Source organism: Rhamphochromis longiceps, linkage group LG10 (assembly GCF_057381845.1).
Source record: "Rhamphochromis longiceps isolate RC_006_pf linkage group LG10, R_longiceps_female_GT1.1, whole genome shotgun sequence".
Lineage (NCBI taxonomy): Eukaryota > Metazoa > Chordata > Actinopteri > Cichliformes > Cichlidae > Rhamphochromis > Rhamphochromis longiceps.
In genome coordinates, this window is record NC_140566.1 from 24,730,843 (window position 1) to 24,757,639 (window position 26,797).

Below are 26,797 nucleotides of genomic sequence, written 5' to 3' on the forward strand. Positions count from 1 at the left end.
GTGCTTTTGGTAGCCATCAACAAGCTTCTGGCATAATTCCGGCTGGATATTTGACTGCTCACCTTAGCAGAATTGCTAGAGTTCATCTGAATTTGTTTCCAGGCACTGATCCAGCTTTTAACCCTTGTATGGTGTTCGGGTCTGTGAGACCCGTGTTCATTTTTCTTCAAAAGAAAAATCAAACATTTAATTATTTTTTCACGTGTAAATGTGTTGTGTCTTTCCACTCACTCCACTTGATTATAACTGATTTATTTATAACATTTTATATAAAAGAAAAACGAGAAGCACATTAATTCATAAATGTGATCTAACAAAGGTAAAGGGAAAAAATTAACCATGTTTGCTGTTCATATGTCTTGTAATTGGGATGAAGTAAACATCTGTTGAGTAATTTAACATAAAATTGTTTGATAGTGTTAATTTGGAAAGCCAAAACTCTAGCGGGTCCACCAGACCCATGAACACTGGCTGAGTAACAAAAATACGAACACCACACAAGGGTTAAGTATGGTCCATATGTTTTCAATAGGGTTGACATCAAGACATTGGGAAGGCTATTCTGGAAGCTTAATGTTTGCCTGCTCTATCCATTCAAAAACTACCTTTGATGTGTGTTTTGGATCATTATCTTGTTGGAGCATCCAACTGTGCTCAATCTTTATCTCATCTTATAATAAAACTTTATTTGGCTTGTCCACATGGGTAGATGCAAACGTCAGTCGAGCTTGGAACAGGAGCTTCTTTCTTGGTTGATGTAAAGGTTCCTTCACTGGTGTTCCAGCAACAGAACTGAGAAATCATTAAAAGCCCCAAATTGCCATGACATTCATGCCCGTACTGTGGAAGTGTACAGTATGTGAACGTTTGACTAGCTGTAAATACAAAGGTCACCTCATCCAAAGTAACAGGGTAATGTTACACTAAAGAACTAAACACACATATTGAACATACTAAATAGTTGTGTTATACAACTGTCTCAAAATAAGAGCACCAAGATACGTCATCGACAACTTGCACTTCAGTTCAAAGGACAGCAACAGTAACACCTGCATTCACAATTCACTGGAAGCTCCCCATGAAGGAAACATTTTTCAATGCTATATATATATATATATATATATATATATATATATATATATATATATATATATATATGAAGGAAAAGGAAATGAAGACATTTTCTTCCCCAAGGAATCCAATTACAATCAACTCTTTTAGAATATTTACGGTAATGTGATCCCTGCAATTCTGCACGTTTACAGTTGGGTCTGGGTTTCCACAGCTTGTTCGCTGGGTGGACTAAAAACCATCTGGAGTATTTTAGCACATTGCTTTTCAATTACCTGCTATTCTTGAAGTCTTTGCCTGTATTTTTCATTTTCCCTCGAACATTATGTTTGTGTATTATGTGCAAGAGAAATTCTCTTCAATAACATTTAATAGGCCTACCTTGTAATAAAAACTTGTATAATTACAAGGCAAGCAATGGGATTGCAGAGGAATATACTGTAACACGTGGAAGACCTATGTGATGAAAGACTTGCTGAAATTGCAGCAGGCACTAGCACTAGTGTTGTTTCTGCAGTGAATAAGATGCTTTAATGTGCTTTGGCTGCTTGTATGAGAAAAATATAGCTTAGCTCAACTGTATCAGTGTAGTGTTTTTTTAATACAATATACTACACTACAATGTGTAGATAGAAAGCAAAGCTACCTCTTTCTGCTATGTGACCTATTTTCTCCAGGTCTTCAACAAATCTTGTTTCTACACATCATGACTCATCATTACTCATACGAATAGGGTCTTTTAACCGAAGGAAGACAAAACTAACGTGTTCCGCATCCGTCTCTTTGTACTTTATGTAAAAAAAAAACCCCAAACAAACAGAGATTATTTTTAATTTCTACACAATTTCCACGGTAAAAACTGCAAAGAAGTGAAAAAAATCCAAACTGTTAACAGTTAACTTTTTAAAGTTGTGTTTTTTAACATTTAAATGTGAAGAAAGAATTACAGAGATGTGGTCTTAAATTAATGATTTTACAGCTTACATGTTTAATGACTTTAAGAAGCAAGAATTGGATACACATGTTTGAACTCGCCAAAATCTTTTAATAATGATGCTGAAGACTCTATGATGTCTTTTAGCTTCACAAGGCCAAAACCGATTAACTACTCATTAGTTGATTAGTTGATCATGATTGCATACATCTGGTTATTTTTCATCGGCAGCATAAAAAGGATTTGTTTGACAGCACTCATTGGATTGACCAATACTCAGAACAATGGGAAAGTCCAGTTGAATGGTGGTGGGTCGGAATTTGTATTTTTGGGGGGGTCGAGGGTTCAGAGGGAAGAGATGAATGCAGGTCTGAAATTCGTGTGTGTGAGAGCATGGAGTGAATTCAGCATCCTGACAGCCTGATGGACGAAGCTGTCTCTCAGTCTGCTAGGTGGTTCTAGCCTGGAGGCTCTTCAGTCTCCTTCCTGATGGCAGCAAACTGAAGAAGCTGTTGGACGGATGAGTGGAGTCCCCTGTAATGCAGAGGCGGGTGCAGTAGATGTCCTGGAGGGAGGGAAGAGAAGTACCCACGATCCTCTCCGTTGCTCTCACTACTGTTGTAACTTTTTTCGGCAGGACCCAGTGCAGGAGCCATACCACACAGTGATGCAGCTGGTGAGGATACTTTCAATGGTGCCTCTGTAAAAGGTGCTCATAATGGGGGTTGAGGCTCTTGATCTCCTCAGTTTGCAGGGAAAGTAGAGTCACTGTTGGGCTTTGCTGACCAGTGATGCAGTGTTTTGGTTTTTTTGTTTTGACCAGGAGAGATCTTCTGAGATGTGCACACCCAGGAACTTGGTGCTGCTTACCCTCTCCACAGCAGCACCATTGATGGTTAGTGGGGCGTGCAGGGTCTCCTAAAGTCTATGATGATCTTCTTAGTCTTCTCCACATTCAGGTACAAGGTGTTGTTGCTGCACCACTCGGCCAGATGTTTAACTTCACTCCTGTAGTAGGTCTCATCGTTGTTGCTGATGTGACCTCCCACAGTTGTCTGCAAACTTTATGAAAAGGCTGAAGCTGTGTGATGGTGTGCAGTCGTGCATCAGCAGAGTGAAGAGAAGGGGGCTCAACACACATCCTTGGGGAGCCGCTGTATTCAGTGTTCTTGTGCTGGAAGTGTTGCTGCCAACCCGTACTGTCTGCTTTCTTCCTGTCAGGAAATCCAGCAGCCAGTTACACAGTGAGGTGCTGATCCCCATCAGATCCAGTTTGTGAATGAGTTGCTGGGGAATCACCACAAACTGAAATGGGATGACCAATAAAGCCTCTGCTCCAAAATCAGCACATTCAAGCATGACTGAAATTTGCAGCTGCCTTCATGGCTGTGCAGACCAACTTTTGGACAAAAGTTTTAGAGTCAAATGAGACAAAGATTAAACTATCGGGCCACAGTGACAAGAGTTTGGAGGCGTAAAGGTGAGGCTTTTAAATCTAAGAATACTTTAGCAGCTTTTAAGGATGGTGATAGTAGCTTCATGATCTTGGGCTGCCAGTGGTCCTGGTATATTGCAAAATGAGAAGAAGTAGAACTACATCCAAATTGAAGAGCTAGATGGTTGAAACTTGGACACAGTTCAAACAGGACAATGATCCCCAGCACCAGCCTCAACCCAGGTCTGACACCAACTAATTTAAAGAACTTTGCCAATTCTGCCAAAAAAGTTAGTCAAATACCCAATCCTGGCTTCTTAATAGCTACCAAAATCATCTGGGTGAGGTACCACTTGCTTCACAAGTTGGATTTATTTTTTTTAAGTCATTAAAGGTGTATGCTGTAAATCACTCCCTGGGAAGGAAAATGAGTGTGTGTAAACTTTCAACCTCAGCTTTTTAACAACATTGATGCACTGTTCACTAAGATCCACTTGGTGTCAGCAGTGTTCAGTGGATGGATAAACAAACCTGCTTTCACAGCCTCAGGCCCCTTCACCAAGTTATTTTCTGCCTGCATAGCAGGAATTAGTGCAGACTGTCTCCCAGAAACCCTTTATGCAAGATTCAAGAGTCAAAACTTTAATTGTTATTTTGTTTTCTTGTGCAAGCGTAATAATATTGCAGTCATGCCAGCCTCACATGCTGTGCTAACATTGAACAACAAACAGTGGCACATTTTGAAAAAAAAAAAAGTGTTAGTATTAAAGTAAAAAGTAATGAATAAGAAATATAAAATATATTAGACTATCATTGTCATTAAATGACACATGAGTTTGACTGTTTATGTTTTCATGCTAATACAGCCTTATCCGTTGCAACATATTTTGAATTCTTTGAAGGAGTAATGGTTAATTAGTTGAGCCAGTCACAGCTAGTAGAAATATCTAACCTGTGTCCTGGGCACAGGTTAAACAAGATTTGTGCAACCAATAAAACTGTTTTCTTGTTTGGTCAACAGGTGTTGGTCTTCACCTGCTTCGCATTGTGCTGGTTTTAGCACACAGAAGATGCTCTCTATTACATTTCCAATTAAAATACACATGAAACAGCTTATCTGACTGTTTACAGGATAATAATACAGATTGAAACTTGCCGATGACATAACAGGACTCTTTTATTGCTAGGAAATAATGACAGCAATTTCCCCATGCTGTCATGCTTCAGCAATGACAAACAAACCAGTCATTTTCATACCTCAACATACAGTTTGTTCCTGAAAAAAACAGACTGTGAAACTGATTCAGCAATTACACGAGAGGAAGTGAATGCTTGGCATGTCATATTGTCCAACAGAAACCCATCTGAGAGTATGAAGATTATGTCATTCCTTTTTGATTTACGTTCTTGAAGACACTATGTGGAAACATTTCCTCAAAATATGTTTTCTAGATCAATGCCAATATGTCACCTGATGACAAAATAACCACAACAAGCCAATCATCTACTCTGATCTATTCATTTATTTGAGATCAAGGTTTTCCACATGTTTCTTAACATCAAAGTTCATCCTCTACTAGGCTCAAGCTGGTAAGTTGTGCATCAGAAAGGCCACAAGAAGCTCCCTTATTGTGTATGGGTGATTTAGAAAGGAAACACATTGAAAGAAAGCATAGCACTTGAGTGTGTGTGAGCTCTTTGTATGTGCTGTACGCCTTTTCTCTGGTACGTACGTGTGTGGCAGAGTGTTTGAAAGCGAACACACAGAGAGTAAGTTTTGGGTTTCAGCAGCTGCAATCACTCATCATCAGCAGAGTTCAAGAGCTCAACAGTGAACAATCCTGTAAGAAACAGAAAAAAAAGTGTCTTCCTTGTATTTTTTTTCCTCTATCTGGTAATGAGATTTTTTAATTTTTTTTTTTACAACCAATGATGTCTGGCAAATCACTACCAATTTACATTAAAAAGCAGCATTGTGTGTACTTCAGCACAAAGTAATGACTCTGGACAGGTTGCAGTACCTGAGGATTGGATTACACAAGCTGTCTATCAACACAAACTAAATGAGCCCCCTCAGGACATGAGGGGTAATGCGTAAATGTCAAATAGTATTTGGAAGTAATCCCTAACATTTGTTTTTAGGAGCTAGGATTCCCAAATGGGTGGTGTTTGATACCAGATACCCTTAAAAAAAAAATCACAGGAATCCATTGCAAAGTTGGCTTGACTGGTGTGTTATTGACAGCTTCTCTGACACAATGTGGACCTTTTTCCTCTTTGATACCCACTTATCTTGTCCAGGTCAGCAAAGGTCGCATGAGAGTTACACCCTGGACAGGCCTGGCTATCTGGCAGACAAACATAATTTTTACAACTATGGGTCATTTAAGGTCAAAAACAAGTGTACGTGACAAATAAAATTTGAATTTGAAGTCAGACCCATTAGGGGTGGGTGTCTTTTAACTGTGAAGACCATTCTGTCCAAGTCTGCAAATAATACCAATCAAAACAAAAAGTGGCCTCAAGGTGTTTTACTGAAAAGAACAGCAATAAATCAATAAAGGTTAAAGGGAGTGCCAGACTAAATACTGTTCAGCATGAGAATCAGTGATTAGTCAATAAAATACATCAGAAGAAGCAGTTAGAAGAACTCATATTAATTCAGACAACCCTAAATTAACCAATACACTTGAGGATAACAGGAAAAACTGGAAATAACCCTAGAAATTTGGGAATGGGCAGCATTCTGGTAAATCATACAAATAAAATGAAATAAAGGAACACTTTTTATTCATTGTATAGCATGAAGTCAGTTAAACTTCTGGGTTTTTTTTATAAGGTCAGTTAAGTAGCAGAGGAGGTTGTTAATCAGTTGTCAATTAGCTGCTTTTGTGTTAATGAAATCAACCCCAGAAAGTTTGGTGTGTCTCCCAGCACAGTCTCAAGAGTGTGGAGGAGATTACAGGAGACAGGCAGTTACTCTAGGAGAGCTGGAAGGGGCTGTAGAAGGTCCTTAACGCATCAGCAGGACGGATATCTGCTCCTTTGTGCAAGGAGGAACAGGATGAGCACCGTCAAAGCATAACAAAATGATATCCTGCAGGGCACTGGTGTAAACTTCTCTATCAAATAATCAGAAACGGATGGACCTTTACAGGCTAGGCAGCAGCACCCTGACTGTCATTGACTATCGGGATGACATCCTTGAACCCACTGTCTGACCTTATGCTGGTGCAGTGGGTCCTGCAAACCTGTGGTACTTTTACTTTTAACAATGATGTTTTAATTGCTGATTATCTATCTATCTATCTTTCAATAATACAAATTTAGGAATAATCCCGAGAAACCACAGAGGTCACACGTTAAACACACATAGTGTTTCGTTCCTGTATAACTTTCTGTACATTTGTGTTTCTGTCTTTCTCTGTCCTTCCCCCTCCTTTATTGTGGGTACTGTACAAGCACGTAAGTGGTTTGCCAGTGAGTGCACTGAAGCATATGCGTCAGCACACACCTCATTTGACTCCTCAAATCCTCCTGTTATGGAAGCATTATCTAACCATTCAGCATAACAGTGAATTACAACTTCACTAATATTGACACAGCTCTTTCTAATGAAAGAACAGGCAGCTTAGGCAGATGCACCAACAGGTTGTAACTTATTGTGAAATACAAGAGGAAGGGCACGTGGGTTAGGCCTTCCTTGACCTACCAGGCTCTAGTGGATAATTTATTTTAAAGAGACTTCCTTCAAGATGCATGTTATATGACTCAATATATATTGCACTGACATTAATGGGAAATTTGACTCAAACTTATATTTTGTTGGGAAAAATAAAAAGAGACCTTTTTAATGGCATGGATGTGCAATAAAACACATTAGCTCTTATTTTAATTGATCTTTTTATGGCTTTAGAAACCATAAAGAAAATATGGCTATAATTTTAATATTTAAAAAAATTAAACAATTTCAAATTTTACCAGTTGGCCAAATGAAGAGCAAACTTTTCCAAAGGCCAGAGGATATTTGCAGAGCAAGGCAACTACTTTTTAGAAGTATTTTAGGCTATTTAGCTAATCATTTATACTCAAAAGTAAGAAGAATGATCAACATTAAAATAACATAAAAAGTCTTTAACGCTCGGCTGCATCTATTTTTAGTATAAATCTTTCATGTAAACTGTATTTTTTGTGTGCCTAGGATCATGGTCTGGACCCACACTGTAAAGAAAACATGAAAAAAAAAAAAAAGAAATAAGCAAGAAAAAAGTCAAACAAAACAGATCATGTTTCTGCCAGTAAATAATCTGCTCCTTTTTTCATTAAAATAAAGTTTCTGTTAATGAAAAAAAATTATAAAAGTGAATTTGTGGTTAAAAAGCTTATATCCACAAAACATTACATGGTAAATTCTTCCATTTTAAAATGATGCACTGTTCTGTTATTTTATTTTTAATATTTAAATTCTTTTTACTGTGTAAGTTACTTTATTACATAAACAAAGCAGTCATCGTCTGGGGGAAGACCAAGTAAACCTTTACAAACATGACCCAAGAGGTTGTTTCTCCAGAGAGAACAACTCTTAGTCCACAGAGGGCCGTTGGTTGCACACTTAATACCACACAAGGATTGGAAACCTCACTTCTGTCTGCTGTTTCATAAGTTCCCACAGCAATAAAAGACACAAATGAGAAAGGCAGATTAACAGACGCTGGCTGGCTCTTCTTTTTTTTTTTTTTTAACTTTCCTTCTTGTACTGGTAGGTGACTGGTGTTCCATGACCCAGTTGGCTGTGTTGCCTCTCCTGTGTTTGAGTATTTGTTTCATTTGTTATTAACATGTTTATTGTCTTTATCTCATTTTTCAAGTTCCATTAATTTAAAAAAAGGATACATTACACTCAGAACGTGAGTAATATACAGTCTTACGAGATCATCTTTGTGGCTCAAGACTACACAATTAAACTTGACTCACAGCTTGGCATTTAAAATGTTCCGAGTGAACAAGGTGGTCAGATCATCTCCAATGTGTAAATTATGAGACCACTAAATCCACAAAAGCATAGTTTTGCATGACCCTGGATTTGTAGCACTGCTGCTGGCTGTCAGGTTATACTGACATCCAGAGCACTTTGTTCTCATTTAGAAAAGGGTGCTTGACTGGTAACAGCACAGAGAATCATAGAAAAATACACTCCCTCAAACATGTGCTCAAGTAATCAAGGAGCAGAGGGAGGATGGCAACCTTTCAAAGAGTAGCTTGCGCAGAGAGTAAGACAGCAGGCCCCTAGGTGTTCTTCAGATTTCATGCAAAACCAAACTGCTCACTTGAGTCCAAAAAACTGCGTGTGCCTAAAACTACAGCCAGTTGAAGAAAGTACGGCAGATTTCTGGGAGAATGACAGCGATAGAGTTAGGCAGAAGTGAAAGAGAAAGAAAAATGTTTGAATTGTCCCAATCAGATATCTCATTCAGCCAGTTATATTTAGGTACTTTCTAGTGTTTCTCTATGAATAAACCCTTAGAAGCAGAACTGAAATTATTGTGTCTGTCTGCAGTCCTGATTTTTTCTTTCTTTCAGAGTTTTAAACCAGGGCAGACATGATGTCACCAAAATCAGCAGAACCATCTGAAAGAGCTAACAACCCAGAGGGCAAACAGCGCACCTGTAAATGAGTTAGCTTTTCAACATAGAGAGAGTGGAGATTCAGTTATATCATTACATCTCACTAGAAGCCTGCAATGGACCTAAAGTGGCCCGAGTGTTGGGATCTAGCTATTGAGTGATTTCCAAAAATTTTCAGTCAGTGTGAGCATTTTCCATTTTTGCATTTATGTATGAAGCCCTTTTTTGGGGGGGGGGGTGGGGGTGAGGGGTCGTTTGGGAAATATATTTGACTTTACTGGAACTTACTTACATTTTAAAGTTTTATCCCTCCCGGGGAATGGTGCAAAAAGAATGGGTTGTTACTCTTGGCAGGGGCTGATCCGCCACAATACCCAAAACTCAGCTGGCCCTTTTTACTCGTAAGTGCTGACTTTGACTGACAAAATGCTGACTTACTCATCAGAAAGGAAGCAGGTTCTGTACACTCTGCGTGTAAGCCGGAGAAACATCATTATTATCAGATTATAGGAAAAAAACGAATATGTATTTGGAAAATGTGAGCACTGGAGAGTGTTTTACTCTACACAATAAGTTTTTTGAACTACGGGAGGAAGATGGGGTAATGTTCACAAAATAACAATTTTTGTAATAGCACAACCTCATCTTATCTCATTTATCTATCCATTTTCTTGAGGTTTTATCTGATTCAGCGTTGCAGGCTGGCTGGAGCCTATCCCAGCTGCCACAGGGCAAAAAGCGTGGTTTGTTCCCATCTCCTGGAAAAATAAAGTTAGCTGTGCATGATCTTCAAGCATGAAGAAATTAAAATACATACATGAATTCTCTGTTTTCTTGATCCACCATGAAAAGCTTTAACAATAACATTTTCTGAATGTATCCGATGTATCTGTACGGTCTTGCTCTTTCTTTTCTAGTAAGCCAAGCAGTTTTGTCTGAGACATAAATCAGTCAAACCCCAAATCTGTGCCATAAAACGTTTGTCTCACAGAGGGATAAACTTGTTGATGGACCCTGACAGGGGTATGCAGCATAAAAGAGAAGCAACACGCGATAGTCTGGAAGTCATTATGCAAAGGAGTTTAACTCTCCCTCTTTCAGTCTTCCTAAAGCCACCAAAGTCCCTGAAGCCCCCAGAAGACTATAAACAGGTTCTAAGAGCATTCTTCAGGGATGTCTGTTCAGCTCCCCCCTCATCTAAACAATTCACACATCCCGCAAACATGTGCGGAAGCTTTAAACATACACTTTTACCTGCATAGTGAATGAAACGTTTGCTATGGTACCTTGTAAATATATTGGAAGAGCTCCCTTTCCATTCTACAGCCTGGTTCAGCACAGGTAATGGATTAAGTGCAAAGAGATGAATGCAGATAAAGAAGCTTTTAGGACATAAACTGAAACAAAAGCAAGACTGGTTAATTTCCTGAGAGTTTGTGGGTATATGGCTTTAGATGTCTGTGCACTGTTTGGTCATCTCTTTCATGTTTCTTTCTCACTACCGCTATTTGGCATTCCTGCAAAGAGTTAGGCTAAAGTAGTCAAAAAAAGGGAAGAACACATATAGTAGGAAGGCTAGGAGGTACATTGTTTATGCAGTCACATTTATATCAACAATTTAGTTTCCAGGGTTTTAATCATAGACCACACAGATCCTTTCTTTTTGTTTTAGCGTGTTTTTGCCTGGATGTTTTTGGGAAGCCAGGCGGCTCATCTAAACAAGAACTCACTCAGTGTACCACTATGGTCTGCTTGTTAGTAGGTCTTGTTATTGTGTGTTTGTGTGTGGTGTGTGGGTGATGAAGGTGGGTTTTAAAAAGCAGCTGCTGACCAGTAGCTGTAATTCATCCCACAGACAAGCATTCCTCATAAACTACAGCACTGACTGGGCTGTTCCCCTCACTTACATGTTGAATGTATACATTTGTTAAAATATGAGTCATTAACTGGTCTTTTAGGGCATGCTCATTTTCCACAACGTGACCAGAAAAGGTTTAGCTAGAGTTCAGTCACAAAAGTTCAACAAAGGAACACTTTTATTCTGCACAACAAATTAAATACGTTATATCATGTATGTTTTATTCAAATATATATGTATGGCCAGTTGTTTAAATCAAAACAGATTTTTTCTCTCTTTTTTTGCCTTTGTAACAATTTAATTTTTACTCATTACACACTTTCTCTAGATTGTTAAGAATCTGTGGAGGATTCTGTTTGAACTTACACTACTGTGCAAAAGCATTGAGCCACTCTCTCTTCTTTATATTTTTCTAGGAAACTGGGAAATAGGTACAAACACAAACTAACAGTAAATAAGGCAAAAACAGAGCTTAAAAAATAATATTTTGCATGGCCAACTTTATTCTTCAACACAGTCTGAACTCTCCTAAACAAATCGTAATTTTTTTGAATAGTCTTTGGGAATACTTCTCCGGTCTCCTTGAAGGAGTTTCAAATCTCTTCTTTTGATATTGCCAACCTTTTGTTCTGCTTTCTGTCAAGATCATCCCACACTGCTTCATTAATGTTGAGTTGGGAGACCAGTCCATGACTGATGGTGTTCCTATGTGTGTTTTTCTTTCCAGGTATGCTTTGACTGTACTGGCATGTGTTTGGAATCACTTTCATTGCTAATCAGATGCTTTCAAGAAGAAAAATCTAACTGTACTTTTCTGCATTTACAGTTCTATCTACTCATAGTGTTTTGCTTAATCTTGACCCTCTCTCCTGACGTCCTCTGTATATACTGACGATCATTTCAACCAAAATCATCACCCCATAAGACCCGTTGCTACTGAATTCTAGTCCAATTTCTGTGTATTTGGCAGACCTCAATGTTTTTTCCACGTTTCCCTTTACAGCCTCTTGACAGCTGCCCTTCCACTGACTCCATTTATGATCATATTTCAGCGAAAAGTAGATGGATCACCTGAAGGCCAAGACCAGGCCCAGCATCTTTCATGTTCTGTGTCTCATCTTTGCTGGATTTTTGCTCCCGATTTCTTATGGACATGATTTTTAGATGCTGTTGATCTGCTGCAGTTTTCTTTTTAGGTCTGTCATATCTTCTGCTATCCTCCATTTGCCCAGTTTCCTCAAAGTTTTTAAGGACACACTGCACACTATCCTAAAATATAATAGCTAATAGCTCTTACAGAATCACCTTTCTGGTGCAAAATATATATATAGTTTTATACCCAGCAGGACCAAATCCTCATAACACAGTCTCGAAAGAGGTAGAACAGGAACTGCTATAAATAACTGACTGTTGGTGTCAGTGCCTCGTGGGAAAAACAAATTGTGTGTGTGTGTGTGTGTGTGTGTGTGTGTGTGTGTGTGTGTGTGTGTGTGTGTGTGTGTGTGTGTGTGTGTGTGTGTGCGCGCGCGCAGATCTATCCATGTGAAAGTTGCTCCGGCATCCAGGTCTTGTTGTAAAGTCTACCATACAATTGCTTATCTGATATTCCTGACCCGACTTGCCGAGAAAAGTGGAGGCGTGTGTGTGCGCAGATTTGTTTGTGTGGGTGGTCACGCACTGTTGAGTTGCACTAGTGTTGTGATGAAATCAGACCCTGGTGTTTAGAAGCGCTCTGCTTGCTGAGTGGGCTGCTAGATCATTAACATCAAAAATATCAACTCCTACATAAAACTCGTCAAATGAGAATTACAGAGGACGTTTGGTTTAACCTTTAAAAGAAGGATGAATGTTTAAGGTGTCGAGGTTCCAGACTCATATTACAGTGTTGATCATTCATATACCACATTTCCAAGACAATGAACTGTCCAGTTTCTAAATGGAACTATAGCAGCCCTCGTGAGAAATCTTTGACAAGTGACTTCATAAAAGCTAAGCTGTATTCAGCTGCAACACAGGTGACACAGACTAAGCTCTCTCTCTATAGGAGTGTCTTCAGAGAGCTTATCTTTGATTCATGTTTTTCCTTTTCATCCTACTTTATAATGCGTACTCACTCAAATGTGCAATCCTATTTATCCCTATTATATATTCTTTATTTATATATGTGTATATGTATATATATGGTATATTTATGCTTATATCCTTACTCTCATTCTCCTTATTGTATCTGTAACATGCAACTTCTGTCGGTGCTGTGCTACTGGAAACTGAATTTCCCGGCGGAACCCACCCGAGGGATTAATAAAGTTTCATCTAATCTAAAGAACATTTTCAGAATTATTACAAAACACTGTCTTAGGAATACAAACAGTCAAACCAATATCTCTTGTGCACAGTTAAAGAGTGAGTTTGGCATCATTCCCACCCGCACACCAAAATTTCCAATTCACTTCCACAGCTAACCAAGTGATTAAAGAGTGATTGGAGCTTTGAGGTTGTAAAATTTTTGTTTGTAAAATTTATTACCAGGGAACAAACAGCAGTAGAATGAAGCATATTTAAGATAAATCAGTAACTTTCTGTATTATTTAAACTTTACTATTGCACTGTTTAATGCTTAATAATACAAAGGTATATCTTTATTTTGAATTATAAAGTTATCATAAAGTAATTATAAAGATCCACACATGTACACACACTTTGCATCAGACAACTGTATCATTATTTGATTGCATTAATTTATGTTGATTATTTAATGAGTCAAAATGTTGTATGTAGTGTTATGTTATGCATTATATGTGTGTCATATATTCATCTTAGTATGCAGTTGGTATACATGCTCATATACAACATTAGAAGTCACGCTAAATATGTACATAGACAGACGGACAGTCAAAAAAGCAGGTTTGCCAGCTGGGATCAATAGCTCACTCTGCAGTATTGTCCTACTGGAAGTACAAACAAAGCCGTGAATGTGCTGAACTCAGTTGTCAACAGCTGGCACGTGCACACATGGAAAACATGTGTTTGTCTTTCCCAGATCAGAAACGTCCAGCACAGGACAAAGAAGGCATTGTTAGAGTGTTGATCGGGTCTAATATCTGCATGTGGGGCATTTGCTAATGATTCATTTAGAGCGGAACCAGGATCAGATGATTTAAAAGGCTAACTAGAGGCCCGGAGCAGAGTTTCCCTTCATTTAATTTATCTTTATCTCAACCAGCAGGGGTCTAGTTCCTGGTTTTAAGTGAATTTTACTTTGTTCCGGAGAAAGCCATCTTCCACATGGAACCACAACTGCATTCAATTATTTGTGTAGTAGATAAAATCTGACATTGAGATGCAAACTGTTTATCTCTGTAGGTAGTTTGTTTTCCTTAATGTCTTTTCAAGACTACTCAGATAAACTTTACTCATAAACTGGGGCTGGTTGTATAAACAGAACTCTGGTTTAAGTCTAATAAACAGCCAAACTACACACAAATATGTGTGAATTGACATTTACAGACAGCACGCATACTCCTGAAAATTAAAATTAAATTAAGTAGTGCTAGCTGAAATGTAAAAGTTTTTAACAGCACAAGGGAGAAAATGACTCTTTTTTTTTTTTAATTGAGCCACAGCACAAATCATTTCTATGCAATGATGTGCTGCAACATTGTGATCTTGAAGGAAACCTCAAGGAAACCTCAAGAACCTTCTTTCGACATGACAGAGCACGCTTACTTCACTTCTGGTGAAAACCTACCTCCAGAAGACTTAAATGACCATTACTGAATGGCCTGCACAAAGCCCTGACTCGAATCTCATTGAAAATGTGACGGGTGAATTTAAGACCAAGGCCCAGGCCTGAAGACCAATACAGGTGGAGGAGCTCAAAAGATCTGCCAAAGAAGAATGGGCTGGTATTATTCAGAGGAGACACGTGTGAGACTTGTTAAAAACTACAACAACAAACAGCTAAAAGGATACAAAATTGATTATTAGCATCAGGAGCGCTAATAATTTTGACTAATTTTGATTTTTGTGAAATAATTTGCTGTCGGGCTCAACTATACCAGCTGTGCTAACTGTGCACAGGAATTTATAGCACTGTCTGATGAGTAGTTTAGATTGGCTCATTTAGGTACAAAGAGTCGTCTTGGTGTCAATTTGTGTTTTTTTCTTTGTGACTTTGTAGGTAAGTTATCTGAAACTCATTTCAGTGGATAGTTGACTGTAAGCATATACATGTGTATGTTCATCAGATACTCTGTGTGTGAGAAAAAGAAAGTCTGTGCCGTCCACATTTGCAAATCATCACTGAAAAAACAAAACAGTTCAATGAGTTGCCACATGATTCATGGACAGCTCCAATACAAATATAACAATGATTTGGATTAAAGTTATTTATTTACTGTCGAGCTAAGTAATAACAACATGATTAAAGAAGGGGAACAAAACTGTATGGAAAAATGCAAAATGGTCTGGTGTTTGCAAATGCTTAAAAAGGGTAACAATTTTTCCTCCTGTCTACATAAGGTAAACGTCCCCATCTCATCAAACTTTTCTAATAGCCAGCTTTAGTATCATCTAAAATCATGGTTATTGTTTTTCATCCAACTAAAACTAAACAATAACATAAACTAATCCACATGTGAACACCCCATTAACACGCTGCCATACTGTTAATATTTATGCTTGGTTTTGTAATAAGCTTAAAGTATCTGACTACCCACAATTAGTGGCTCAGGTCCTGATCTTCCATATTCCTTTGACTGCTTTACACCCAGCTGTTGCACCCCGCCTGTAAAGGAAAAAGCATGGAATTAGTTACCAAGAACTTTTCATTTGATTGTCAAATGCTGAGCAAGACAAATAAATGCTACAGGATTAGATATAAAGGAATCAAACTATTATACAAATATTATAATAAATGTTAGAATAAACCATTACAGAATTATAATTTATTGTTTAACTGAAAGGTCGTTTGTCAAACTTGGCCTCTCTTGCTTTCGTGCCAGCACATTGGCAGATGTACGATCCTTGTTCACTTGTAACTCAGAATTTTGGACAATCCTTTCAAAGATCCATTCGCATCTGTTTGTTATTTCCAACAACAGCAATGCACCAGATCAATTATTCATTGCCAACATCTGGTCAGTGTGCATGTGTGTGTCCAGTAAATGTAGCCAGTTTGATGATGAATTACTTTGTAACATATCCTTTAACAACTTTCTCACGAGCTCGGCAAATTAAAACCTCAATACCGAAATGCTTTTCCAAAATGAAGTTGCATGAATTTGAGTTCAATCTGATATCCATCATATCACATTTTAGCAGCATTTTATATAAACGCTAACACCTGCTCACAATTAGCCTCTCAATCCGAACATATAGGGTTTAAAATTTTGATGTAGGAGTACTCGTGGAATAGGCATGTATGTACATCTTCAGATATAGGTAAACATAAATGTATTTTCTGTATGTTCATATCATCTTAGGTGTATAGGTCTGCAGCATTCTTTTGAGGCAGCCATGGGGCCACGGTGGTCTTTTGTTATAGCGTCATCTGTTTTTCATTTCTGACTCAGCAATATTGTTGCCACATGAATTAAGCTTCATGATTTCCTTGCAGCTTTTTGCTTCCCCATGAGGTGCTCCAGCACTGTACGTGTCACCATTGTTTCCAGCATTTGCCATTACAAAGCTCTAACCATTTTCAATGCAGGGACATACAGCTACCAAATGTGGTGTAATCTGAAAAGCAGGGTCAAACTTTTTCCCGTGAATGCGTTAAATCTGTTACCAATCAGGAGCTACATCTGCTGCAAGATTTGCTTGCAGGAATTTTTAAAATTGTGGTTTTTCTTTTAAAGCTTGCCTCATGAGATTCTGGTATTAAAATGATACATGCAGGATTTTTTTAATGAGTGCTAAGTAACTCCTAAAAAAATAGAGAACAAATCAAAGTAATGAATGCTGAAGAATATGGGGTGAAAGTAGAGGGCAGATAGTTAAGGGTTCCCTAAACAATGCGAAGACAAAGACAAGAAAAACCACCAAAAGAGAAAGAATACTCCTCCTCCTGTAGAAAGGAAAGGATAATATGGGTAACACGAACCGTCATTCACTGACAGTGATTGCTTTTATTTTTCTAGCTCTCATTCACCTTCTCCATGGTGGGAAGGGCTGGGTGTAGGTGACGTTTTTTTGGCAATCTTGGGGAAAAAAAGAACCCTCCAGCCTTTCAGTGTATGTAATTCAAGTGGTCTAACAGGAAACTAGACTCCTGCACCTCCTCCCCTAGGCACTTTATTCAGGGTATAGAAAATCGAGGCCATGACGTAAGATTTTGGCCACTCACAGAGCGTAAGATTTTGTGGCGCAATGGTTTAAACCAAGGACTTTCCCCTTGGGAGAGCTGAGCTTGAATTCAAAGTCAGCCTCGACTTATTAGGATGTGCCCTTGCTCATCTGGGGGGGAAAGGCCTATTATTAGCTTTGATTTTCACTTTGATCCACTTTTCTAACAAAATCTAACATTTGTTTTCATGTTAGCCCTGTTTGTTGTCCATCAGCTCCTGGGGAAAACATCTGGCTCTTTAGCCGCTAATTGCTCCACTATGTCCACCAGTTACATATTAACTGTCCTTTTACTGTGTGGTGTTGGGCAGGTTATGTTCTTTTGGTTTCTCAAGCTTTTCATTGCCAAAATCAGCTGTGCTGTGGATGCTGCATTTAGGAAAATAGTGAGATTGAGCCAAAGAGGAATAAAATAGTCCCTAGATTTAAAGAAAACAACTAATTTGGTTGATGATTTGTCTTATGCATGACTTGTCTCACATTACTTAAAGTCAGATCTTAGATTGAGTTATTATAATAGCTGCTAGTTGAGGACATAATATCAGATATCATTAATCCAACCTCTGGTTTTGTTGTGTTTTAAAGTTTAAATACAATTCACAGAGTTATTTTCTTTGGACATTCACACCAGTGAAAACATTCTAAGATGTGTTCTGTTAAAAAAACAACAATGATAAGAATAACAACACCTAGGGCAAAAAAAACCCTTGTTTACTAGATGTATTTATCACTTCAGAAGAACATATTTACTGGACATCTGTAGATATTTTCTGATAATAATCATAATTATTATGCTCTAACTATTAATAATGAAGGAGCTGTGTGATTGTGTAATAGCACAGATGACAAAAATCTCCCAGACTGCAGAGAAAAAAAACAGGTGGAGGAAAACAGCTCATGATTGCATCACTGCTCATCTTACCTGCTTCCCCTCAGGTACTTCTTAGCTTTGTAAAGAAAATAAGAGAGTAAATAGATTTGCAGTGATTTGAAAAGGCTTCTTTGACTCTGCAGTGGGTACATCAAAATGATGACCATCCAGGGAGGAAAGAACAGAGAGATGGCAGGTCTTTGTAGTTTGACTCAGATTTACTGCAGACGGGCTTTGAAGAAGATGTCAGCCTGCTGATTTGCTCAATAAATCTACAGCCGTCTCGGCCTTTCTTGGTTTTTGGTTAGTCATCCTTTGATGTGCCCTTGATAGCAAGTAAAGAGCAGTCTGTGAATGCTGTTTGGTCAAACATTTCAGAATATCAGTACTCTGTTTACAAATGTATGGACATGTATTGGTGATAACCATGAATGGCTATCACCAATACATGGTTTGATTTTTTTTGTGAAACCAATGAGTACAATATCTTAGGAATACCTTGATTCAGATTTGCCATAAAATGATGGATGAACTGATTCAAACTCGGTGGTTCAAGGGTCAAAATTCAAGGTTGTTATCACTTCACAAAACACACTGTGGCCTTAACTCAAAAATTCTCTCATCATTATAATAAAGAAGCAGAAGGTTATTATGATCTCATATCTGCTCTTGTCTTTTGAATCTGTCATATAAGGTGAACCTGCAGGAAATACTGTCTGGCTCTAATATCCGCCTGGATTCAGGAATGAACTGGTCAGAATTTTGTTAAAAGCAGTATTTTGTAATTAGGTTTTGTTTTGACTCATTCTGACTTTTTGTTTCTACTTTTACTTTTTACTTTTAGTTTTCTTTTTAATTTGTTTCAGTCTGAGTTTAGAACTTTTGAAGTTTTACTGTATTTGGGGCATATGCCAGATGCAAGATTTAGGAAAATCAGTATAAATACTCCATTAAAAACACAGAAGTTCTTAAGAGCAGTTGACTTGCAGACTTATAGACATCCAAACTCTCAGTAAACATGTGAACAAAGCCTCATCAGGCAATTTAAGATGATACATTTTTACCAAATTACCATATAGTAAAACTATTTCCTGTATTTACAATTTTTAGTTTTTTTGTTTTTTCCATGTTGACAAACTCCAGACAGTTTTCAGATGTTTAAATTATTTATTTATCAGTTAACTGTAACTAAAAGTAAAGGTTCACAAAATGTGTTTATAGCTTTAACTCAAAATCCATATGTTATACAGTTACTAGGTCACTGTGACCTTAGATCTGTGCCTCTCCTGAGAATGTCAGACATTATTGTAGGAAATTGTGTGTGGGACAAATGTCTGACGGGACTCAATAATGAAGTAATTATTTTGACTAAGATGTTTGGCCTTAAATAATTTGCATGTTAGTTATGCTCAAAAGTTTCTTAAATAATTCTTTAAATCTCAATAGAATAATATATTCAAATGTTCTGTGAAACATAATAACAATCAATCAAAATACCTTCCTTTTCTCAAGGAAGTCCAATGAATTCACGTTTCTTTAACGTTCCTCTCACGCGCTCTCACGCGTTCTCCTGTTCTCTCTTGTTAAAACAATCACACACCTTGCATCATTACGATCTGCATACATTCAGGTTTTCACAACTCTGTTACATCACAGCAGCTCATTGTGCAAAGTTTACACAGGCTTGCAGAAACAGTCACAAAATACCTGATGCTGAGCTGCATTTGTGCTGACATCAGTGCCACTTTGTTACACAGTAACCAGGATAGGCTGGTGTCTGATTCAAGGTGACTCAGATTTTCAGACAGAGCTCCACATGTCTACAGTTGTCTAAAACACACATTCCCAGGAATGTCTATGAGATCATCCCCTCTGCAGCAGAAAAATCATAGTCTAGCTCAGTGACTCACTTTGTAATTGGCTGGGGACATGAACGAATCAGAAAGTGGGGCAGAGAGGATACTAGTATATCCATTGACAGATGGGAGAGATCCTTTCCGCTAGTGAGGCATTCAAGTTACAGCATAACATCTTTTCTTGCTACTCTATGACACTCAGGCTACACAGAATTTTTTGGAGGACCCAGATAAGCAAGTTATTGGCTGGTCTTAGTTTTAGGTGCACGCACAGATTATCCTTCAACGACCTAAAGGCAAGGATATTTTGTGAACTTCCCCAAAAGCTGTTTTGTTTTGCCAGCAAATATCAACAGATGCCTACCTCAACCATATCAAATCAAACAGCTCTTGGATGGATTATCTTAAAAATCTTTTCCTTGGCATCAGATCCAAACATCAGTCTATCCAATATTTTGGTTAACATGTTACCTGTTAAGAATTTGGTTTTTAATAACTGTGAAAATTACAGTTACACTCTGATATGTTAAGCTCAAGCGTATCCTAATAGATAGCTTCTCACAGGTTTAGACATTTTAAACAGAGTTTCTAGACTGACTTGGTTATTGTGTATTTTTAAGCATGTATGTTCAAAGTAACTGAAAGATTATATGCATGAAAAAGCAAATCATTTACAGTAGCAATTACTTAGAGCAATGCTAACGTTAAAGCTTGGTACAGTTATAACTATAATTTGTTGGACAAAGATACATTTTTGTTTGTTTGTGTCTCTGTGAACCAACACAGAAGATTTTAAATCAAAGATGTCTATATGTGATCAAAGAGCAGACTTTCAGCTTAAATTCGAGGGGTTTTATTTTTTAAAAAGTCCTTTAATTGTTAAGGAATTACAGCCATTTTTACACACACAGTGTCCTTTTCAGGGGCTCAAAATGAATTGGACAATTGACTGACTGCGTGACAGCACGACCAGGTGAGGCTCAATCCCTTTTTATTTCAATGGCAAATGAAGAAGACATAATATCAGAAGTTTATTGAAACTGCTGAATTTGCATTTTATAGCTTTTAATTTCAAGTGATGTCAATGCAAATTAGGGAGGCCATTAAAATATTACAAAGTAAACCTATCAGAGAAACAGCAAAATATTTAGGAGTGGTTAAATGAAATATGGTATATTTGTAAAAAGAATGATTGCAGTGACCAGCTCAGTAACACCAAAAGCCCCGAAAGGCCACAGAAGACAACCAAAGTGCATAATCCTATTCAAGTGGTTAAGAAAAACAACTTCATAACATCTAACCAAGTGAAGTGGAGGAGGTAGGCGAATTGTGGTCAAGGTGAACAATCATGAGACGCCCTCCTAAATGTAAATACAGAGAGTTTACAACGAGGTAGAAACCACTGTTTACACTCAAGAATAACAACACCAGATTAGACCAAGCCAGAAAACATATGAAAGAGTCTGCACAGTCTCTCTCTTTGTGTAAATGAAGCCCAGACCTTGTACCAGACTGATATAAAAGTTTGGAGGAGAGAAACAGTCTGCCAAACATGGTGGAGACAATGTTACGGGCATGTGCATGTAAGGCATGCCTTCCTCTCCACTCAGATTCAGCCACATGCTGCACGACTGATCAGACGATGCTTCACAGTGTTAAAGGATAATGACGGAGAGCGTAAACGCAACCCAAAAATTTCTCAAGGCAAAGAAATGGGATATTCTTCAATGGTCAAGTCAGTCACCTGATCTCAACTCAGCAGAGCATGCTTTTAGTTATTAAATCCAAAACTGAATGCTGAGAGACCCACAAACAAGTAAAAGAAACAGTAAAGCCTTGGTAGGTTGTAGGATTCAGGTAGTCACAACACAAAGACTGCAAATGAAGAAACTAAAACTAAGAATGAAAAACAATCCTTAAATTAAAAATGACGTTAGTTTGTTCAGTTAATCTGACAATTGGAGCCTGTGTATAAAAAGGGCTGTAATTCCTAAACAGTTAGTGGAAAATGTTTGTTAAACCCCCTAACTTGAAGCTGAAAGTTTGCACACATATTGACTGATTTAAAATCCTCTGTGGTGGGATACAGAGGCAATACAAAATGTGTCTTTGTCCAACAAATTATGCCTTAAACTAGTGTACTAAGAATGGCATGTATAACTGTAACTCATACAAATGGAAAAGAGTCCCTACTAAAGAAGCAGTTGAGAACAGAAAGTGGCAGATGAATAAAGACTTACCTTTTGTTACTTTCATTGAGGTAGAGGGAGTAGAAGTGAATGAATGACAAGTCAAACACATTTAGCTGATAATGGCATGCACACTATATTCACTCCATTAACATTTGCACAAACACTGCCTCGTATGTGACATATCACCACTGGAAGTCTCCACACGCAGCAGCCACGACACCCAGCATCGTCCCCTCCCACTCTCTCTGCTATGGACCGGGCGAAGGCGGGCACGGCAGCCCGTCGTCCTACGTCAGAAGCGGCTTTGTTATTTAAACCTGAATCAAGCGAAGAGGAAAGTTTTCAGAGCCGGGGCAGCGTTGCCTAGCAGCTAGGCATAGGACTGTGGCTAGTTCACGTTCCCTGTTTTCATCCGTATATCGAGGAACCACGGACACTTCCCCGTCTCAGCCTGCCTGTCATTTATCTGATATTCTCTCACAGTCTTTTTGGCAATCATGACCCAGACCGTGACACTCAAGGGACCCTCACCGTGGGGTTTTCGGCTGGTTGGAGGACGGGATTTCAGCACCCCGTTAACTGTCTCCAGGGTAGGTAGTAATTTTGTCGTCTCTTGCGTCTGCGTGTTTATCCATTCATTGAGCTGTGGGAACAGACAGGGGATATTTGGCTGCTTTAAGTGAAGTAGGAAAATAAATAAATAAATAAATAAATATAAACTGAGTCAGGTTGGAAGTTGCTCAATGAATTAATCTTAACAGGTCTCAGAGGTCTGCTAGCCCTAACGCCAGTGTATAAACGGGAGCTTTACTCTCAAAGCAGACAGATGGGGGCGTCTAATTTCTGGCAGCTGAAATTGCCAGTACGGTTTAGTGAGTCATTGCAGTTGGCCGAACAACACTTATCGACGTTCAAAATCATCAGTCTCAACATAAACAGAACGACACAACACAGGGATATATTTATATAGTTTAGAAAAAGTGTTTTATAATTTGAATGAAACTAAGGCTAACTAATGCTAGTGAACCTATCCTTCATAGTAATATAAACTCTGTGACTTAAATACTTAATACTTATAAATAATTATAAACTATTCTACATTTGGATAACCTGGCAACAACTCAACTGGTTTTAGTTTTTTTTTTTCTTTTATTAACTTTTTTTTTTTTTTTAAAGAAATGGCATTTGTGTTAGTTTTAAAATATATAATATTACACTATATTAATAAATCTTAATTAATCACTATTAATATTATTTATGGTAGTACCAGAACCAGTAGATGTATTGTTGATAGTAATCACAAAACCTCCTGAACTTTCCTGACCTTCACAATATGGGTCAGGAGTCAGTGTGCTGGCAGTTTGATCTGGCAGTAGCCAAAGGTTCTTCTCGGCCAGGATAAACACAGCCCGGTCCTGCTGCAGGCCTTACAGAAGGGATGGAGGGGAGGCGCTGACATTTGTTTTTCATCAGAGCTCATTGGTGTTGCTGAGGGATTCCAGGTGTTGTGCTCAGCTGTACCACCAGGCCTAAAACTACCCTTTAACTACAGACCTGCAGCACCTCAGACAAGAGGTTCACCTTTTAGATTTATGACGGCTGATAAACAACTTTGAGAGAAGAAGATGAACTCCCGAAGGTGACCCAAAGCGCTCTTTTTAAACCTAATAAAATATTATGTTTTTTTTTTTAAAAAGTTGTAATATAATGATGTATCCTTGAGTCACATCTTATTCACACATGCTTCGACTCAGAGGGTGTCGTAAAACCTCGAGAGGTTTACTTGCTAACTTGACGCTTTTGACTCTGCAAACAACCTTAAAAGGTAGTTGAACTCTGCAGCTTAAACAAAAAATAGACATCAATCATGATATCAGCCTATATATCAAATATATAATATCTTCAGGAATCATCAAGTTTACTGTCTCTTTGTCTCTTTTCAAACTAGTGTAGTGGCCAAGGCAATAATTGTTTTGGGAAGAATGAGAGTTAACAAGCCTGTTGCAACCTCCTTGAGTTGTTTAGAATATTTCAATGGCATCTCAGGCTTTCCGATGCATGCCTAACTTCTTAAATAATTTGTTCAGCAAGCAAGTTGTGGTTTCAGGGTAATTAATCACACAATTTCTCACCAGATTAATCTGTGCGTGTATATGTGGGTGCCAGTGTTAAAAGCATGGCATGCATTGTGAAAGAGTTTCATAACTCTGCGGTGATGGCATCAGTAAAATTAATTGCAGGTTATATTTTACAGAAAGAGATGGCAATAAAAAACTGTGCTCACATGGAAGAGCTGCAGCAACAGCAATAGGGGATTTTTGAGTAACTCCAAAAACTTGGCTTGATATTTAGACAAGGAAGCAGCTGCTGAGATGTAAGCATATTTAGCCAAATATGTAATATCAGAGGCCTAAATACAAAGTGATTTGGCTGAAAGTCTCGTCATTACACTGCCACTTAAAGACCTTTATTTGCTTCTTGCCGGTCATTACAAACTCCTTCAATGTCCAATTGACACTGGCTTTAAACATAAGGAAAAAAAAGTGTTTTAATAACAGAACTTGATCCTTCAAATTCAGAATGATGTAAAAACCAGAAAATATGTGACACTGATTCTCTGGTGCGGAAGTGTGTGAAGTGATTTATTGTTGCTGAAGTGCAGGAGTATCTCGTAAACCTGCAGTTCATCACATACTTGTTGCATTCTTGCTGTACGGTGCATGCCCAAGACAGCAGTTTGAATGCACTGAATGGTGACGCAGAAAGAGTTATAGAGGAAGAGCATGTTTGTGTGTGTCAGAGAAAGATACTTCATGTAGTACAGTAACTAGAATGCCTCCTCAGAGGGTATTTAAGCACCATGTAAGCATTACACAGGCTGGACTATTCAGATAGTTCTTAGTATGTTGGCTTATCCAAGAAAAGAAGAGAAGGCCGAAGATGAGAACTAAATATTAGGAGTTTTTGAGTGTTAGATTACTTTACACAGCCCTCCCCTCATCTAATGTCTTTCAGCAAGCATAAAAGTGAATGTCATGCAACACCTGCACACTGAAAGTTGTAAATACCAGAAAGCAAGTTATGATGGCAGCAGCTGGGTCTTTGCGTAAGGTGATAATCTTCCTGGATAAGCTGATTAGTCCCCTGCCAGCCCTTTAGGACTTCAGCTCGTTAATGGGATATGTTTATTTGACACTAGAAACATTTGCCCAGATGGCATGTGTAGGCATGGTGGGTCTGGTTGTCAAATGGCTTGGTGTGGATGAGAGACATTAAATAGCTGAAAAAAACATTCCTTGATATCTCTGTAGAAGCATTTAAAGAGAACATGTTGAATGTGAAAGCTGTGATATTAGCCATTTTGTTAAAGTTACTTCCAGACAGAAGGTGATGCAGGACACTTGTCAGACTTGCCAGCTGGAAAACCTTCCTGGACAGGAATTCACAACCGAGCGTTGGGTGAATAATGATCCAAGCAGTGCACAGTGTCTCTGCGTTCCTTCTTTTTCGCTCAACCTGCTGCATGGCCTCTGCAAGATGAAGTTTTCAGACAAGTCACAGTAGGGATTTAGTTTTTGTTTATGAATGTAAAGGCCAGTTATTCACACATCAAATTCTTCTTTTAGTTGTCACAAAAATACAGATCTCCAAGTTAAGACTCTTTAATCTTCTAATGTCTAAGCCTTTATAGGTTAAAGTTAGGCAACCATAACCCTAATCCAGCCTTAAACTCTATTTTTGGAAAAAGGCAAAGTTTGTGATCTTTATTTGTTCCTGACTGGGATAAGATTATAATACCAATAAAAATGACATATTCTGACTGTCAAAGATGGGTTAGAGTTGGTGTTAAATCATAGTCCACTCGCAGGAAAACTAATATGAACTGCAGCTAGTCACTTTCTGTCTTTGTGGCTGGTGTTTGCAGGACTTTACAAGATAAGGAGCACAAAGAGAAAATCAGTTATACCATGCGTCATTGCTCACGTTCTGCAACACTATCACAATCCTTTAATCAGCTGTTTTTCATGGAATATGATAGAGTACATCTTTAGTCTCAGTGGACTAAATGACTCAACCAAGTCATGTCATCCCACAATTGTTATTCTGCTTGTATTAGGACACTGGAATTACTGAAAATGAATTAAGAGCAAATGCAATTTCGGTGCATTGCAGGTATATATCACAGAACCTCAACACCACTGTACATCTGTCATATAGCAGAGACAGGATATTCAACCTACAGCCACATGGGTTATTTCTCAGACACTGCTGTGTATAATAATCAGCTTCAAGTTGCTGTCTGGGAGCCTTTTTTTTCTCTCTAGGCTAGAATTATAGATGCTGCATTTCCACAACAAACTGAGCAAAATATAACAGATGGGTACCCTTGAAGAACTTCCTGTTGTCAGTGAAGCTGCTGAGCTCTTGAAACAGTACAGGACAGAGGGAACAATGAAAGTCCTTGGGTGGTTTCTAAGTTTTTCCTGTTCATCTGGTTATCTGATGTATGAAAGTGGATTTCAGTGATTGTTGTTATTATGATATCCATGCTGCAGTTAGACTTCAAGTGTTCTCTAGGGGGAAAGAATTGGGCGACTGCTCATATTCTC

The 26,797-nt window shown here is 38.3% G+C and overlaps 1 protein-coding gene and 1 long non-coding RNA gene across 2 annotated transcripts in view; one reads left to right on the forward strand and one right to left on the reverse strand.

The window, feature by feature from the left end:
- Positions 1 to 13,324: 13,324 nt before the first annotated feature.
- LOC146660977 (uncharacterized) lies at positions 13,325 to 22,519 on the reverse strand. The gene is made up of 3 exons (XR_014913568.1): positions 22,236 to 22,519; positions 15,642 to 15,709; positions 13,325 to 14,807 (listed from the first exon to the last, which is right to left on the reverse strand). It is a non-coding gene; the product is annotated as an uncharacterized LOC146660977 (long non-coding RNA).
- Positions 22,520 to 22,533: 14 nt separating this feature from the next.
- pdlim4 (PDZ and LIM domain 4) overlaps positions 22,534 to 26,797 on the forward strand; it is a 47,814-nt gene continuing 43,550 nt past the window's right edge. Inside the window, exon 1 of the mRNA XM_085421083.1 lies at positions 22,534 to 22,777. Within this exon, the coding sequence (XP_085277209.1) occupies positions 22,685 to 22,777 (93 nt within the window). The 5' untranslated portion in view covers positions 22,534 to 22,684. The remainder of the gene's footprint in view (positions 22,778 to 26,797) is intronic.